Source organism: Heloderma suspectum, chromosome 5, assembly GCF_057233095.1.
Source record: "Heloderma suspectum isolate Gila_16-S chromosome 5, 16-S_ref, whole genome shotgun sequence".
Taxonomy (NCBI): Eukaryota; Metazoa; Chordata; class Lepidosauria; order Squamata; family Helodermatidae; genus Heloderma; species Heloderma suspectum.
The window spans coordinates 218,550,368-218,566,752 of record NC_139462.1 but is presented as its reverse complement, the minus strand read 5'-3'; the positions used below and the strand labels follow the sequence as shown (position 1 = coordinate 218,566,752).

The 16,385-nt window shown below is 46.9% G+C and overlaps 1 protein-coding gene across 2 annotated transcripts in view; it reads right to left on the bottom strand.

Annotated features, from left to right (window-relative positions):
* The window catches only part of CNPY1 (canopy FGF signaling regulator 1), a 105,348-nt gene that overhangs the window by 78,803 nt on the left and 10,160 nt on the right, over positions 1-16,385 (bottom strand). Inside the window, exons 1-2 of one of the 2 annotated variants that reach the window (XM_084859323.1) lie at positions 12,692-12,888; positions 5,179-5,290 (exon numbers count right to left, since the gene is read on the bottom strand). In XM_084859323.1, the coding sequence (XP_084715449.1) occupies positions 5,179-5,275 (97 nt within the window). In that variant the 5' untranslated portion in view covers positions 5,276-5,290; positions 12,692-12,888. Of the gene's footprint in view, positions 1-5,178; positions 5,291-12,691; positions 12,889-16,385 lie in introns of those variants that run through there. The other variant, XM_084859322.1, reaches the window with a different exon arrangement.

The window sequence follows — 16,385 nt, the reverse complement described above, 5'->3', positions numbered from 1 at the left end:
TGTTATTTTCAGTAGACTGAAGCTGTTAAGCAAATAACTGGCCCTCACCAGAAATATCAGCATATGTTGTCTAGCCTCTGTATAATGTAAGGGAAACCCCCAATGACTGCTAATAATCTGTGGCTGTAAAATAGTAATGATACTTTAAACTGTTGTTTTCATAACATTTCAGCCAAGAGATCTGATAAGATTAGAACATGGCCCTAATTTATCAGAACTTCAGCCATATTGCCTGCTGAAAATGTGCTTACAGGTCTGTTAAGACAACAGCTCCAGAAGCTTTACTCACAGTGAAACTGAGAGTAGGCCTAGGGGTTATATCAGAGATGGGGAACCTTTGGCCCATGGTCCAGATACAGCTTGCAGGAGGTCTCCATCTGGCCCCTGCCAGCGATCGGAGATAGGGGGTTTCCTCTCCTCCTTCTCATGCAGAACTGAGGCTTTAAAAAAGCTTCCATTAGTGCCAGTGGAGGCTTTTAAAAGCCTAATTACAGAATCAGGGGAATTTTTAGGGGGCATTACTTCTGGAGAAGGAAGGGCTTACACACACACACACACACACACACACACACAGAACCTACGTGTGTACAGGTGGTATGTGCATAGACAGTGTTCACAGCTTTGGATGAACACATGGATGGGAGGGGTGGAATCAGCAGGAGTGATTCCACTCCCTCCTCCATGTTCATGTGTTCATTTCCCTAGATAAACTGCACAAACGGGCTAGTCCTCCATTCTAAAGTGTGGTGGATATGCATTTGGCACACATTTGCTGCATTTTCAAATGTGTATTCACACCACTTTTAACACACGCATAAGAGATGTCCATCTTCACCTTTAAACTCATGAAATACTGGTTTAAATGTGCAGGGTAGACAAGCCCTCATATCACAGTGAATTCAAACTAAAGTCGCAGCATGGCTCATCACAGCCCAAGTTGCCACCAGTACATGTAAATGTACCCTGTGTGTCATGTCCCCTGGTTACTCCAAGGAGGGCTCAGATTCAGACAGGTCACGCGTCACCCCGCTTCAGGGGGAGCCCGTGCCACCCCTTCTATACTGTCCTGGCCTGAGGATGTAGCTTTCTCATCAAAATCTAACTCAGAGGATGACTCCCCTGCAGCTTATCCTGTTCCTCAGCTACACAGGAGCACGAGTCTGCAGAAACAGATACTGGCCCTTCATGAATGGCAGTCAGTATCCAGCAGGCATGGAGCCTCTGAGATACCAGGCTGTGCCAGCCTTCTTAAGGCCTCAGTTGACTGGAGTCCTTTGCTGTGACAACAGCTCCTTACGGAAGAATACTCCAGCCAAAACAGCGCGCAGTCTGCTATCCGAGGCCCTGATATGACTCCTGCCTTGCCTGACAAGACCCAGAACAGAGCACGTGTGCTGTGTAACAGTCTGCTTCTCCTGGGCCTTACAGGTAGTCAGGGCACTATGAACGCTTCCTACTAGCTGAACTGTTCCAACTACAACAGCAATTGTACAGTGGTTTTATTTACAACATTTGTATAGCCCTCCACATCTAAACAGAGTCGAGAGTGGTGAACAACAAGACATAAAATGATACAAAGATAAAAAGAATAAAACACGATATTAACATTATTCTTTTTAAAAACAGTGTGCCAATAAAACTGTGGCTGGTTAACCAAGGAAGACTTCCTGGAAAAGAGCTCTTTTCAGGAGGTGCCGAAAACAAAATAGTATTGGCGCCTGCCTGACCTCCAGAGGCAGGGAGTTCCATGGGATGGGAGCCATTAGACTGAAGGCTCTTCACAGGGTGGACTCCAATTGTGCCACAGATCCACGTGGAACCACCAGGAGAAAGCCCTCTGATGACCTCAGTGATTGGGCAGGTTGGTCAGGGAAAAAGTGCTCTGTCAGATATCCTGGTACCAAGCTGTTTAGGGCTTTGTACATGTACTAAAACCTTAAACCTGGCCCGGTAGCAAATAGGCAGCCAGTGCAGTTCCCTCAGCAAAGGAGTTACATGCTGGAAAGGGGCAGCTCCTGACAACAGCTGAGCTGCTGCGTTCTGCACTAGCTCCAGCTTCCAGACCAACCTCAAGGACAGCCCAACATAGAGCGCATTGCAGTAATCCAGTCTTGAGGTTACTAGCGCCTGTTCCACTGTGGCTAACTTTGTTTGGGAGCTCTAAGGGCACAATCCTATGGCTGCTAAACAGCGTCTATACAGCCATAGGATTTTTCGGTTTCTGGGAACCAAACTCAGAGCCCGTGCTCAGAGCTAGGTTCTCAGAAATCCAACTCCCCTCCCCCTCCCCTGCTGCCTTGTAGGAGGCACAGTTCATCCTCGGCTCTGTGTTTGTAAGAGCAGCATGGAGCAGCCAAAAAGGGGGCGTTCCTGCGGGCAAAGAGGGGAAGGTACCACGGAAGCGCCATTACGATGCTTCCTATGTGCTGTCTGGCCTCTGCTCCCCTGCTCCGAGGCACCCTGATTAGACAGCCGAAATCGGTTGTCTAGCTGCAAATGCAGGGCAGCCAGAGTGCGGAGGAGAGGATCCACTTCCGAGTTCAGAGGTGGCCCACTCTCACCACAGGATTGCACCCTAAGCCACTGTTCTGAGCAGCCATGGGGAAGGGAATTAACCATCAAGTGACCATTTAGATAGTCTTGGGAACTATTTGAACCCCTTTCTGAAAGGAATGGTGGTACAGATTTTTTTAAAACAAATAAATAAACTTGTAATCTTTTTGAAATGCAAATAAAGGGAACTTAACTAATGAAAAAGAACTAGCTAGTCAGCATGCCCTTATCAAGAACACCGTTCTCCGCCCTACCTTATCCATTGCAATGATTTAACATCCCCAGTCCCTGTTCATTGGCAGTAAATCAGTGAGTAGGAAATGGGAGTCGTTAAATTCCAATGGCACTGTGTGTTTGGACACTACAGAAGTGAAATAGTTTAACTTTGCATTTATCCCAGAAATACACTCCAGAGCAGAATCAGGAAATTAACCAAACAGTCATGTCCCTTTTTGTACAGGAGGGGCATGGATGCTGCAATGCTGGGTCTCTTTAAATCAATGCACATCTGTAAGTCACATCATTTGCCACCCTGTTTCCTTCTGCTACTGTTCAGGAAACACATGGCGGTCTGTCTCTCAAGACTGCCGCGCTTGCATCACCCAAGCAAGACTTTTGTCAAGGGATCCTGGGACTGACGAATGGCTGATACTGCAGCCACCGGCATTCATAAGGGAGGCTTTATTTCAATACGTTGCTGAGACTACTTTGTGTCAGGTTATCTGTCTCAGGGGGGATGTACATTTCTTATAGCTCATTGTGCCATCTGTTAAAAGACGCAGCCACTTGTCCCTCGGCTAGGAGACCACAGATGGAGAGTTTTCCCTCCTTGTGCGTACAACTGTCAATAGATGACAAAGCCTTGTTGTTTGCAGCCAGGTGGAATTGCCGGGGAGGAAGAGAGGGCAACATGGGTGCTCGTGAATGGATTGATGCCCCTGTGCATAGGTATTAGGTTATGCAGAATGAACTATGTCAGTCAAGAAGAGCTAGTTCTAGGGTGCTTTTAATATCACCAGGTGGGCACAGTATTAAGGGCTGTTTATACCTGAAGCATCAATTCTTTCATTTTCTTTTAAATTGTCATCATTTTTCAAGAAGGAAACACTACCTCTTACTTAACAGAGCAATCCTACATATGTTTCCTCAAAATATGTTTCAGAGTGTTCAACGGAGCTTCCTCCCAGGTCGAGGTAAGGAGCAAGATTGCCACCTAATTGTGCAAATAAAATCACCGGTGTCCATTTGCTTCCTTCTGGTAAAGCTGCTCAACTTTCATGCTTTATTCACTGGCCTAGCTTTTCCTGTCACTTCCAAGAGCCCAGATGGCCATGTAAAATGAGCCCTAAGAGCAGATTTACATATTCAGATACAAATCACATGGTCAGGTGTCCTGGAAACAATAACACTGCAGACTGCAGGTGGGCAATTGCATGCTTGATTGTTTCCCCACAACACGGAAGGGGCTCCAGGTGACCTTCTCCTTGACATGGTAGTTTTCTAGATGTACAGTGGGTTTAAAAAAATAAATAAATAAATAAGGGAGTACTCAAACACGCAGTCCCTGCTTGGGTAGATCAGCTGTAATGGCCAGTTCTCAAGGCACCTTTGCTGCTTCATTGGTTGCCACTTCTGCTTTGTGCATCCCACATTGCTCTGGAAATGTAATGTGAGATGTGATAATGGGAGATCATGTGGGAAAATAGGAATTTATGATTAGGGATGTTAGAGAAATCTGCAGTGGAATCAAATGAGTTTCAGTTTCTATGAATCTGACCCACAGATTCCGCAGTGGACTGGCTTTTCCCCAAGTTGCATGGATTCTGCAGACTTGCAGACCAGTTTTTTTACTTTCCAGAATTTTATGCAAATTTAGTTGTAGAAAAATACGTACAATAAAAAACACCAGCCAGAAATGTGCATTGTCCCCATAGGCTAAGGCATGAAAATGAGCATTTGGGGGGCATTTGCACATTTGGGGGGCACTTGTGCATTTTATAGAGAATTTGTGCATTTCTGCAGTTGCAAATTTGCGCAAATGCAAATTTGTACAAATTCAGAAAACTGGAAAAAATCTGATTCCGCAAATGAGTGGATGATGGAACAAAAAATACCTCATAGTCCACGAAATGCAGATGGGACAGATTTTGCAAAATCTGTACATCCTTAATTATGATACAGCAATGATGGAAATAACCACATTATATGTCCCTAAACATGGTCTCTCCCAATATGTTACTGGAGAAGTGTGGGAAATCACCAAATTATATACCCCTAAGGGCACATTCCTATTCATGTTTAGACAGAAAAACGTCCTATAACTCCCAGCATTCTCCATCCAGCCATGCACTCTGTGGAATGCTTGGAGCTGTAGGACTTTTTTCTGCCTAAACATGCATAGGATTGTGCCCTCTTTAAGGTTTCCCATTATGTTACTGGAACAGTGTGGGAAGCAACCACATAAAAACAGCAATCCTATTACAAAGTGTTGACCTTCAGCTAACATGCAAAGGTGCGAGGTTTGAGTCAACTTAGGGTTTAGTGGCCTGATTCCCTGAAACCATCACATTTGTGATGTGCCAAGCAAATGAAGCATGTGAGGGAAGACCCAGCTAGGCCACTAACCTCCACAGAACACTTCTGGGTCTCGCTGTCCTTTCACCATGTTGTGGAACAGAGCTAGCAGCAGTGGGAGCAACAGCAACAATGGGAACACCGCCATTCCCCAGACACCAATCTGAGGAGATATACAAAGCATCAGTAAACAAATGTGGTTTTACAGCCCCAATCCTGACACCCAAACAGGATAAAACCACAACTCTGGGAGAAGAATTCTGAGATAACCACCCCTGTCAATTAACCATTAGTCTTCAAACAGGAGCTCTTTCTCAGTCTCTCTGGTGCCATGTGCCCAGGCTTTTTCCATGAAAACAGTAGAGGAGACAGAGGCTAAGAAAACACTAGTAAAGAAATAAATTGTGATTTTGTACCATTAAAAAAAACAAACCACCTGCTTGACCGTATGCTGAACAGTTTATTGGGCTAGTTACCCAACAAGGTTTCTTCTGTTAAATGAATTTCTAGGCCATGATCCTTTGGTCATGTGCTTTAGTGCCTTTTGCACACTATTCTGTAACACCATGCAATGTTTTAGAACCTGTACGTGTAACGAGATGCGTTGAACCTTGTAGGTCTGTCACATCTCCACTCTCTATTTTCCTCTCTTTGAACGATTTCCCTGTGTTGGTGCTATGCTTCTGCCACAGTAACGGCAAGCCCTGATTGGATATTTAAATGCCCCTGAACAGCACCTGTGGCTTTCCTGTTACTGGAGAGATCAACAGAGAAATTCCCTAAGCACACTGTTGGCTGTGCCACAGCTGCTTGGGTTGGAATCCTGTCCATCAAGGGCCTCTCCTTGCTGTTGTTTTCAAAGTGTGGCACACAGTCAAGCTGAGGCCGGGGGGGGACGCGCTCCATCACTTCATCCATGTTCTCTTCCCTTCTCACAGATACACCAGCACCTCCAAATGCAGGTTGACACAGTGTACAGCCGCCTTCCCAGACCTGATGCCCTCCAGATGTGCTGGACTACCCATCATTCCCAGCCAGCATGGCCATTGGCTTCCCACTGGCTGATCATTGTTGGAAACAGAATGCTGGACGACGTAGACTTTGGATCCAATTTTTAAAATTATTATTGTATTTATATCCTACCTTTTCTCCTCTTGCAAGGAACCCAAGGTAGCTTACATGGCCCTCCTCATCTCCACTGTTTACCTCACAACAACCTGTGAGGTAGGGTAGGCTGAGAATCAGTGACAGGCCCAAATTCACCCAGTGAGCTTCAAGGCCCTGTGGGGACTAGTACCTGGATCTCCCGAGTCCCAGTCTAACACTCTAACCACTATGCCACACTGGCTGTCAGCATGAATCTCCTTATAGTCTTACTTTCTCTACGAGTTCCAAATTAGGCATTTCTCCCAGGCATTTTGGAGACTTAGCTTTTAGGTTTTTATGGCTCTTTATATGTAGCTACTTAGCACTAAGTACATTTTGAAATCACTCTGTTGTTAGTCTACCTTTCATTGTGTGTGTGTGTGGGTGTGTGTGCGAGAGAGAGAGAGAGAGAGAGAGAGAGAGAGCACAGGCAGGCAAGCAAGCAAGAGAGTGCCCATGTGGTGTAGGGGGGGGAACAGTTTCCCCCCCCACACACACACACACACCAGATCTAAGCCATCTTTTAAGGTGCAAGTGCTGAGCCTGTTGTATCACAGCAAAGCATTTTTCAGCTTACCTCCTGACAAAGGACCTGAGCTTCGTTGCAAAGTGTTTTGCAAGCTCAGCTCTTGGGACAGCTTTCATTGACTCCATTTAGAAAATGGCAGCGAAGACCAAGCTGTCCAGAATCAAGGTAACATGGGAGAGACCAGCGCTCAAAACAGGAGAGAAGTCAGATATATGTTTCAAGAACTTTTTGCGAAGTGGGACAGTTGGCAGATCTGTATGTTTCACCACCGGCTAGGAGGGTAAGCCATCCTGCACTCTTGTGTCTCTCAGTGCCGTTGTGGAGTTAAACCAAAGCAAGCCTCCAGCATGGAAGACATTTCCTACCCCTGGTTTAACAAAATGAGCTCAGTCCAACTATATTCATGTTTATAAAATGCTAGTTGAAACCTCATACATACAAATTATATAAGATCCCTTCAACAAGAGTCTCCCCCCACTTTTATTTTTTGTGCTTCTCTAGTTGAGCCAAATTCAAGGCATATGCTGACACCAGCCTTTCCTCCCCTTCTAAACTTCAGTGCCAAACCAGTCCATCCACCTTGCATAAAGCAAAGAATAACACACACCTGGGAGGCCAATGAGGCATGAACCCACACATGGAAAATGTCATGCTTTTGCATGCTGGTCACAGCCAGGTTTCAAAACAAGCCTGACTACTTCCCTGGCCGTCAGTGAGCAGTTTCCTCCAAACGAGTCAGCAATAATCTAGTGGAGCCCTCCCGACCTCCTGCCCTCCAGATATTTTTGACTACAACTCCCAGCATGCCTGACCATTGGCTATTCTGGCTGGGGCTGATAGGCACCAGGCAGTGGAGGCTGGTGGTTCCGATGTCAGTGGGGCGGCTTCACCTTAGATAACTTGGATAGTGAAGCACCTTGGGTAGTTCCTCTGGACTTCTGACTGGTTCTGAATGAAACCCAGAGCAGATTCACCACCCCACTGACATCGGAGCCACCAGCCTCCATTGGCGCCAGGATGGAAAAAGCTAACCTAGTGTAAATCCTCCTCTTCCCAAGACCTTCATTCAAACATGTTTGCTCTGAATGAATCTGACTGGAAGCTTCCTTTGATGCAGTCAGGGTACTTTGTACCCTGTCTTCTCACCTGAAGGAAAGACTACGATAGTGCAAGAACGCACGTAAAACAACAGCAACAGCACCCCAGAGAGGGCCAGTTCTGAACTTACTGTCTCCAGCTCAGTGGGATAACTCAGTCAGGAGCTAGCTCAGCTTTTTCCAACTTCCTGGGGATGATGGGAGTTGTAGTCCAAGACATCTGGAAGGCACCAGGTTGGAGAAGGCAGAACCAGACATTATGATAGACATGGGGCTGCCTCTGAAAACAGTGGCCTTGCATCTCTGCTTCCCTCTCCTGGTAATGTCTTATGTAAATTGTAATGTCATCCTGTGAATGTTCTCCTATTGCTCCATTTCATTGGCTGCATTGGTGGGGAAATGTGCAGTGTGATGAGATCACATCATGCATTTTATGTCACTAGACATGATGGAGGAGCGGGGGAGAATGGGGGCTGCTGTTTTTAATGGCAGCCCCACGTTTGTCCTAACACCTAGCGCCAGCCTCCATGGATGGATTTGCTCATATTAAAGTGCTGACTATTACTATGTTTGCAATGAGGAAGGAATTTCTTCCTAGGACAATGTTCCTAGGGTAAAGTATCTGTCAGTTAAGGTAGGTAGTACTAGGTGACCTACAGAGGACTTGGCAGGCAGGCAGGCCGGCCGGCCGGCCAGGTAGCTGTCCAGAGAGCTCAATATGCTTGAGAAACAAACTGCTTTGCGTGACCATCCAGACCAGAGTCAGCAACTTTATAGGATTAGATGAAACTCTATTGGTCCCTTGGATCACCTGACCCTTGTTAAGCTGGTAGCTACAGAAGAAGCCGCCTTCTGGCTGTCTGCAATGGTAATGCTGAAACACAACACAGAGAAAGCAAGCAGTCCCTCCTCTGACAAGCTACCATAGTGGTAGAAAGGGTGAGTAAGGCATGGAGGTCTTGCTGCCAAAACAGCAGGATCCCTGGGTGCCTTTTAATCTCTCCCATTTGGATTATGTCCATCAGCTGCAAACCATTTTATCCCATGAGCCACCCTGAGCACTTTTTGTTATGGAGTGACATACAAATAATAAATACACAACTGTTTTGTGGACTGGCTCACCTTTGCTAAAATCATCCACATGGAGCAATCCCACATCTGCAGTCATGGGGAGGAGCAAAAGATGACCTGACAGGACCCCATGGCTTCCCAGCAGGATTGTGTGAGCAAGGTGGGTAGAAAACATGCCACCCTGTTCACACAAATCCACCGCCAGAAAACAGTGTTGTCTCGTCATCTCAGGTGTGGCTCAATTCACATGCTGCAGCCACAGACAGCTATCTGTGTAGAAGTGTGATGTGTATGAAACAGCCAGAGTAAGCATTCAAAAGGCTGAGAGAGGCATGCCGGATGTACACGTACAGTTCTTCGCCTACCACCTCAGAATGCAAATGGAGGCACTGCATGTTTGAAAGCAGCCTACGTCACAATTCCTTGGATGTGGAAAGATAACTCATCAGGGAGATGGCCAGGATCAAAGCCTTCTTCCAAATGTTTGAGGCAGTCAAATGCCTCAAACCAGTCAAGGTTGGTGTGGGATCACGTGCCCAGGTATCAGAGGTGGTGCAGTTATGCAGCAGAGGGAGCTGTGGACCACCTGCCCTCATGACTGCTCGGTTGGCTCTTATGCTACCGACAGCAATGTCCTGACAAGCATACAGACATTTGGTCCGCATTAGAATTATCTGTGTAGTAGAAACTAAAGACAAAACAAAGCACAGATTGACATGTGATTGTCGTGGGGCTGTTTTGTTTTTAAATATTATTGATGCTTTTGTTTTGTGTTTTGTTAGTGTTGTATGGATTATAGGCTGTGTGTGTGTGTGTGTGTATGTGTAACTTTTTTAAATAAAAAGTATTAATAATTTTTTTAAGTCTTTCTTATCCAGGGTTCCAAATCAATACCCCTGCATGGTGCAGCTCCAGGCTACTATTATTCCAGTTCTTTGTGGGAAAGTCTCCAGCACATAGTCATAGCTTCAGACCTAAAAGCCAGCTTCAGCACTATTGATTGCACGGTCCCACTGGACAGCTCCCTGCTTGAGGACAAGGCCTCCGCTGGCCTCTTGCACCCACCAGCAGACATGGCAGGTTCTCTGTGGGGCTCCCCACCTGTAGAAAAAACTCCGCCTCTTCCTGTGCAAAAGAGAGCAGAGCTTCACTCTCCTGAGGGTGGCGGTAGGATCTGGAAGATGTACATGCAGCTGCTCTTTCCCCTTAGAACAGAGGTGGGCAACCTGTGGCTGTCCAGATATTTTGGCCTACAACTCTCATGAGCCCTCACCATTGCGAATGCTGGCTAGGGCTGATGGGAGTTGCAGTCCAAGAACATGGCAAATCACCCACCCAGGCCTGACAAAAAAAATTCTTTCTTCCCTGGGTGATGCTCCCTCACCTTCCCTTACCTGGCACCTTCCCTTACCTCGCCTTCCTCAACCTGGCACCCTCCAGATGTCTTGGACTACAACTCACATCATCCCCAGCCACTCAGGGAGATGGGCTGGCAGGGGTTGATGGGAACTGTACTCCAACACATCTGCAGGGCATCAGGTTGGAGAAAGATTGCCCTGCTCTATGGTGGGCCCTTCTGCCTTGCTCCTCTGCATGACCAGCGGAGCTGGGCAAAGACAGGGCTCCCCCACAAAATGATGACTTGGCATCTCAGTGGCAACTTTCCCTGCAGACTAAGAAGTGCTGAAGTCTCTCTTTGTCAGGCAACAAGTAACCTGTGTCAACTTGGTTATGATGCAACTATGTTGATTGTTTTCATCTCTCTCTTGCGCGATAAAACGGGTTCTGATTTTTCTTCTCTGTGTTGTTTTGATGTGATCCTGCCACCTCAATTTACATGAGCACACCGTATGGTTAACAAAAAAGGATGGTTTGCTAAAGAGCCATGTGTGCGCATGGGGGTTAACCACCACTCACTTATTGATTGAAGGGATTCCTACTCCACACGTTTAAACGGTAACTCTTCTTTGCAAGATTGTTTGGCTTTCTAAGTAGAAGAGATTAAAGTTGTATTTCAACTGGCTGAAGATCTTTTGTTAAAGCTCAATATATTTTACAAGGTGAATCAATGCATTCACTGAGTTCAATAGAGCAAACGCCCAGGTTGCTATGCATAGGATTGCTGTGATGCCCCGTAAAATTAATTGTGAGGTTTTATTAGTTAGTTCTATTTATATTCTACCTTTCATAAAGATCCTAGTGCAGGTAACAATATAAAAAACACAAACAGATACAAAAAATAAACATACAAATAAAATGGAGATAACAAATAAATGGTGGTTTGTTTGTTTTGGATGTTTGTGTTTTATGATAAGAGTTTTTAACTAGAGCAGCTCCTTTGAATAGAAACAAGGGGTAGACAATGTGTTGCCCTCCAGATGTTTTGGCCTACAACTCTAATCAGCCCTAGCCAGCATAGCCAATGGTGGGGGATCAAGGGAGCTGTAGGCCAAAACATCTGGAGGACCATAAGTTGTCCACCTCTGATATTAATAATAGAAAAGCAGGATGGGTGTGTGTGTATTCTCCTTGGGGGCACGGCCATGGGGTCCGTCAAGACCCACTTCTGCGCTTCACCATTTATCACTACACCTAACTGATGATCAGAACAATACTGATCACATATTGGCAAAAAAAGGAAGCAAGTATATTGAACCTGGTGCCAGAGCACCTTTCTCTCTCACCTACCCCATCTAATGGTTACCCAAAGGAGAAGGACAGGGACTTTGTGACCATGTAGCATCCTGGTGCTGTGCTCTCAGCACCATGTTTTCCTGGTGCTGAGGCCATGGCCTTATGCAAAGAGAAATGGAAAATGGGGGGAAAAAACCCTTTCCAAAGTATGGGTGTGGCCCTCTTTATCTAGATTTGATCTTTTAAATGTTGGAGAAGTTAAGTTCCCATGCAAACATAGCTGGTAGAAGAGAATAAGTGGGGCAGGTGGCAGTTTTTGCATACTTCAGCCCAGGGACTGATGGTGCTTCCTATCCAATACACAGTTCTACTATTTATTTTGAAGAAGCATCGCTATCAACTTGATTTTTTTATTATCATAAAAATCCCAACTTTGGTCTCGCCAGGAAAATGCAAAATCACAATGCACCTGGGGGCAGTGGGGAAGAGAGACAGAGAGAGAGAGAGAGAGAGAGTTCATTCTAGCTTGCAGTCTGGTCTTTCCCACAGATTTAAGCGCTAGCACCTTTTGATCTTAGATTTCAGATTTGTTCATTTATAAAACTTTGTATGTTTTTTTCCCCCATTGAAAGAACACAGGGCAGCCCTAACGGTCCTTTTTTTTTTTAAAAAAAAAAAACCATTTAGTCAAGATCTTGTTTTTGGCAGGGAAAGGGGGCTTTTGTTTTGTTTCGGATATGACACCTGATTGCGTAATACAGAGGTAATCTATGTTTCACTTGCTATGTCCTTCTGCAAATATAATAATTAGATTCAGGAAGATCCACGTCGGCAGGATTTATAAATAAATAAATAAATAAATAAATAAAAAGTGAGGTGGGGAATTAGTTCTGCGCCCAAGTGGCTCCCAAAACTACAGAGATGCAAAACACCCGACGGGAAAGAGAGTCCACCCCGTGCTTCCAATCGAAACAGAACGGGACTTCAACGGCCTCCCCAGAACATACTGAAGATTAGCCGAAAGCTCAAGCTTTTGACCCATAAAATGCAATTCGGTTTCATCGTCGGCTGAATGCCGAAAGCTTACCTAGTTTGTAAGATTTCAGTCTCTCTGCTCAGCCCAAGCTGCCCTATGTATGGCTGCGAGTTCCCCACTGGGCGGTTTTTTAAAGCCCCCGACGCTCGCGCACAGATCGTGCGCGGCTCCGTCCTCCCTCCCTCCCTCCGCTGCTCCTCGGCGAGGCGGCCGAGCCCGGCTCCGGCGCAGCTGCCCCTGGCCTGTCTGCGCGCGCCCAGCCCTCGCGCTGTCATTAACAGAAGCGGCCCGTCGCGAGAGCGAGCCAATGAAAGCGCACCATGCGGGGAGGGGGGGGGACAAGGAGTCCGAGCAGCCAACGGAAGGCTGCAGAAGGCGGACCCTCCTTCCCTGCCCCGAGCGGGTAGCACGAGGGAGAGAGTGGAGGTCCGGCTGCCGCGGCGAATGAAATCACCCGCGTGACGTGCGCCCCTGTTCAAGAGTTGTGCAGCGCGCTCGGTGCGAGGGGCTCGGCATCATGCATGTGTCCCTCTCCGTCGAGGAGTGTCGGGTACTGCAGTCCTGCTACGGGGGTTTCCCCTGAGAGCCGCCGCCCACGCTCTGCATCCAGGACCCCGAAATACTCGACCGACTCTGACGTTGCCACTGTTAAACAGAGCTTCCGTGATCTCGGAAGTGCACGTCTGCGTGTGCGCGCAGAACCCCTCGACTGTTGCTTGTTGCAAGCTCGCTTCTCCTTCTGTCCCAGCTTCCTCACTGACAGCTTTTTTTTTCCCCCCCCGAACTTTGCCAGTGCGAAGACGTTTTATAGCTCAGCTGCCCCCAATCTGGTGCTCTCCAGGTGGTTTGAACTTCGGCTCTCAGCAGCCTCAGGCAGCATGGCCAATGGTCAGGAATGCTGGGATGTGTAGTCCAAAACATCTGGAGGGCAGCAGGCTGGGGAAGGCTGATAGCGGAGGAGGCTGGTGGCTCCAGTATCAGTGGGGTGGTGAATCCGCTCCGGGTTCCCGTCAGAACTCTAAAGAAGCTACCCAAGGTGTGCACCTTGGATAGCTCCATTAGAGTTCTGACTAGTTCAGACTGAAACCCAGAGCAGATTCACTACCCCACTGACATCGGAGCCGCCAGCCTCCACTGGCGGTGTAGCAAGCTTGCAAGTCCTGCTAACACATGGAAGATCTATTTCATATTGGGCCCAAAGAGGGCTTGGATGTGCAAAAGCCAGGTTTGGGCCCAACCTGAGGTCCCTGCTTGTAGCCCCAGAAGCCCTCTCAAAACCAGCTCTTGGCAAACCACATGTGTTTGGTAGTCATGGAAATTCTCTCCTACATACTGCAGTTGTTTATAACCACACCCACCCATAAACAGCTGCTGCAAACTATTCCCTTGGTGAGGCTCAGATGTCTGAAATTTGCCATTATATCATTATCATGTATTGTTAGGAGAAAGATAGCAATTATCATATTAGGTATATGTATATGTACTGCTATGCTCAATCGTCTTTTAACAAGCCAGTAGTCATGTTGCTGTTGTTCTAGGCACTGTTTCTTTGTGGGCCTACACTGCTCTTTGTTTCATGTCTCTCTGTCACTAAGTCTATACGACTGTAGTAAATGTTGCTATACGATGCTGAATAAGACCTGAAAAAAGAAGAGGGGGAAAATCCAGTTATGTGCTGCATGGAGATAAGAAGATGAAAGGAAGGGCGTATGTGGTGACACTGACAACTGCATTGTTTATTTGTACTTGAAGTAATTGTAGCAATATCACAAAGAAGAAAGAGCTATTGTCCACATCACACATTATGAACAGGGCAAAAAGCAAAGGTTTAAGATTACTGGAAAAGAGACTGAGCTGAAACACTAGTGGAAAGCTCACAACTTACACAAAAGTGTAAGAGGACTCTTTGCAATCATTTACACGTGGAGACCATGAAATAATCGTGTTTGGGTATTTTTCGCTCCTGTGCCTTAGCCTTCCCCAGCCTTCAGATGTGTTGGCCATGCTGGCTGGGAAGGATGGAAGTTGCTGTCCTGCACATCTGGGGCGGGACCAGTTTGAGGAAGGCTGCGCTACAGGGGCCCCATCTATATACGCCTTTTACTTTGGGGTGGCTGTGAGTCGAGGTCCCTCGGGATAGATGATGCAGTTGCCACTTCACAGCCATCCATGGTTTTCTCCTGGAAACTGGATTTCTGAGGTGGCATTTTGCTGCAATTTGGGGGGTTTGCTGTGGGTTTCCCCGAGGTTGCGGGCCATCTGTCCCTTCCCTGAACTGACTTCTCATTTTGCAGTGGGCATATTGTAGGCATGTGTAGTGCCTGCGTCACTGTGTGACGTCCCTTTATTCTCCCGCCCCGTCCCTTCACAGCTGCGCAGTTACAGAGGCACAGAGAGGTGTTTTCAGTTATTTAATCCACTTTTGCAGTTTCGTATCTTCGCAACAATTGCTTTTGGACTCAGTGCCCAAGGGCTGGAAGGGGGGCTCTTGGAGGAGGACCAGCATCACTCCGGCCACCATTTTGGAATGATGTGTAGGCATGTACCGTTCACGCTTGTGCGTGCGAACCATCGCGAGAGTCTTGGGCTGGGGAACTGACAAACAGATTGCATGGGAATGAAGGAGCACAGAACAACCAATTTTTAACTAACGAGGGAGGGAAAGACACAACAGAACCCCTAAAATACAAAACAGCCAACGAAGTGTTGCACCCCCATGCTGCCGGAACTGCACAGCTGCACATTTAAGTATAATGGCGGGAAAAAAAGGCACTGCGAGTCTGTTTGGGAACTGCACAGTAAATCGTGAGTGTATCGCAGGTAGGGATGGTGGAGAATTCCACCATGTACCCAAATGAGGCCGGATTCTTTTGAATCCGGCCTTCAGAATCCGCGGCGGAATGGATCACTTACCTCTGCCTCCCGAGGATTCCCTCTGGAATGGCACGCGGGCTCCGGACTGCTTGCGATACGGTAATGGCGGCTGCCATTACTGTATCAGAAGCAGTACGGAGCCGGCATGTGGCTCCACGGAATCGTCGTGGAGCGGAGCCGCTCCGGAGGATTCTGGGGGGGGGAGGAACAGATTGCCCCTCCCCCAGCAGACAATGCCGTGGATCAGACGGTAAGCAATCTGTCCATCCCTAATCGCAGGGGATGGTAGTTTGAGGCTGCACTGCTGCACAGTTGCGATGGGGTGGGAGGGTGAAGGCGGTGCCATGTAGATGGGGCCAGGATCATTTTAGGGACAGAGGTTTTACGCAAGAAGTTCTCCAACACAAGCCCTATCAATATGAACGGGAACTGGGCAAAAACATCATGCTTTTGTGCACCTCCCATTCATTTCAATGGGACTTGCTGAGGAGAATGTCCAAGTCAATTGCACCCATATTCTAGAAATACTAAGTTTTCCTGCAGCACTTTCATCTTTTTCCTTATTTTTTGACTGAACTAATTTCCAGATAGAAACATCTGGCACTCTATACAAGCTTAACTGCATAATCAATTCATCTTTCCTAACTTAGCACATACAAACAAATGCTTGTGTTTAGTCCCACAGGTAACAATCAAACGGCACTATTATATCAGCAGATGCATTCGCTGTCTCAAAGCTATTGTAGCAGGAATTGCAAGACGTACTGTTTGAAAAGTACAGATTCATCTGGGTAAATTCTGTTTCTGTGCTTTGTTCTTTTGTCTATCTAAATCAATAAAGTGATGCCAGGTAACAATTGCATTCCTTATC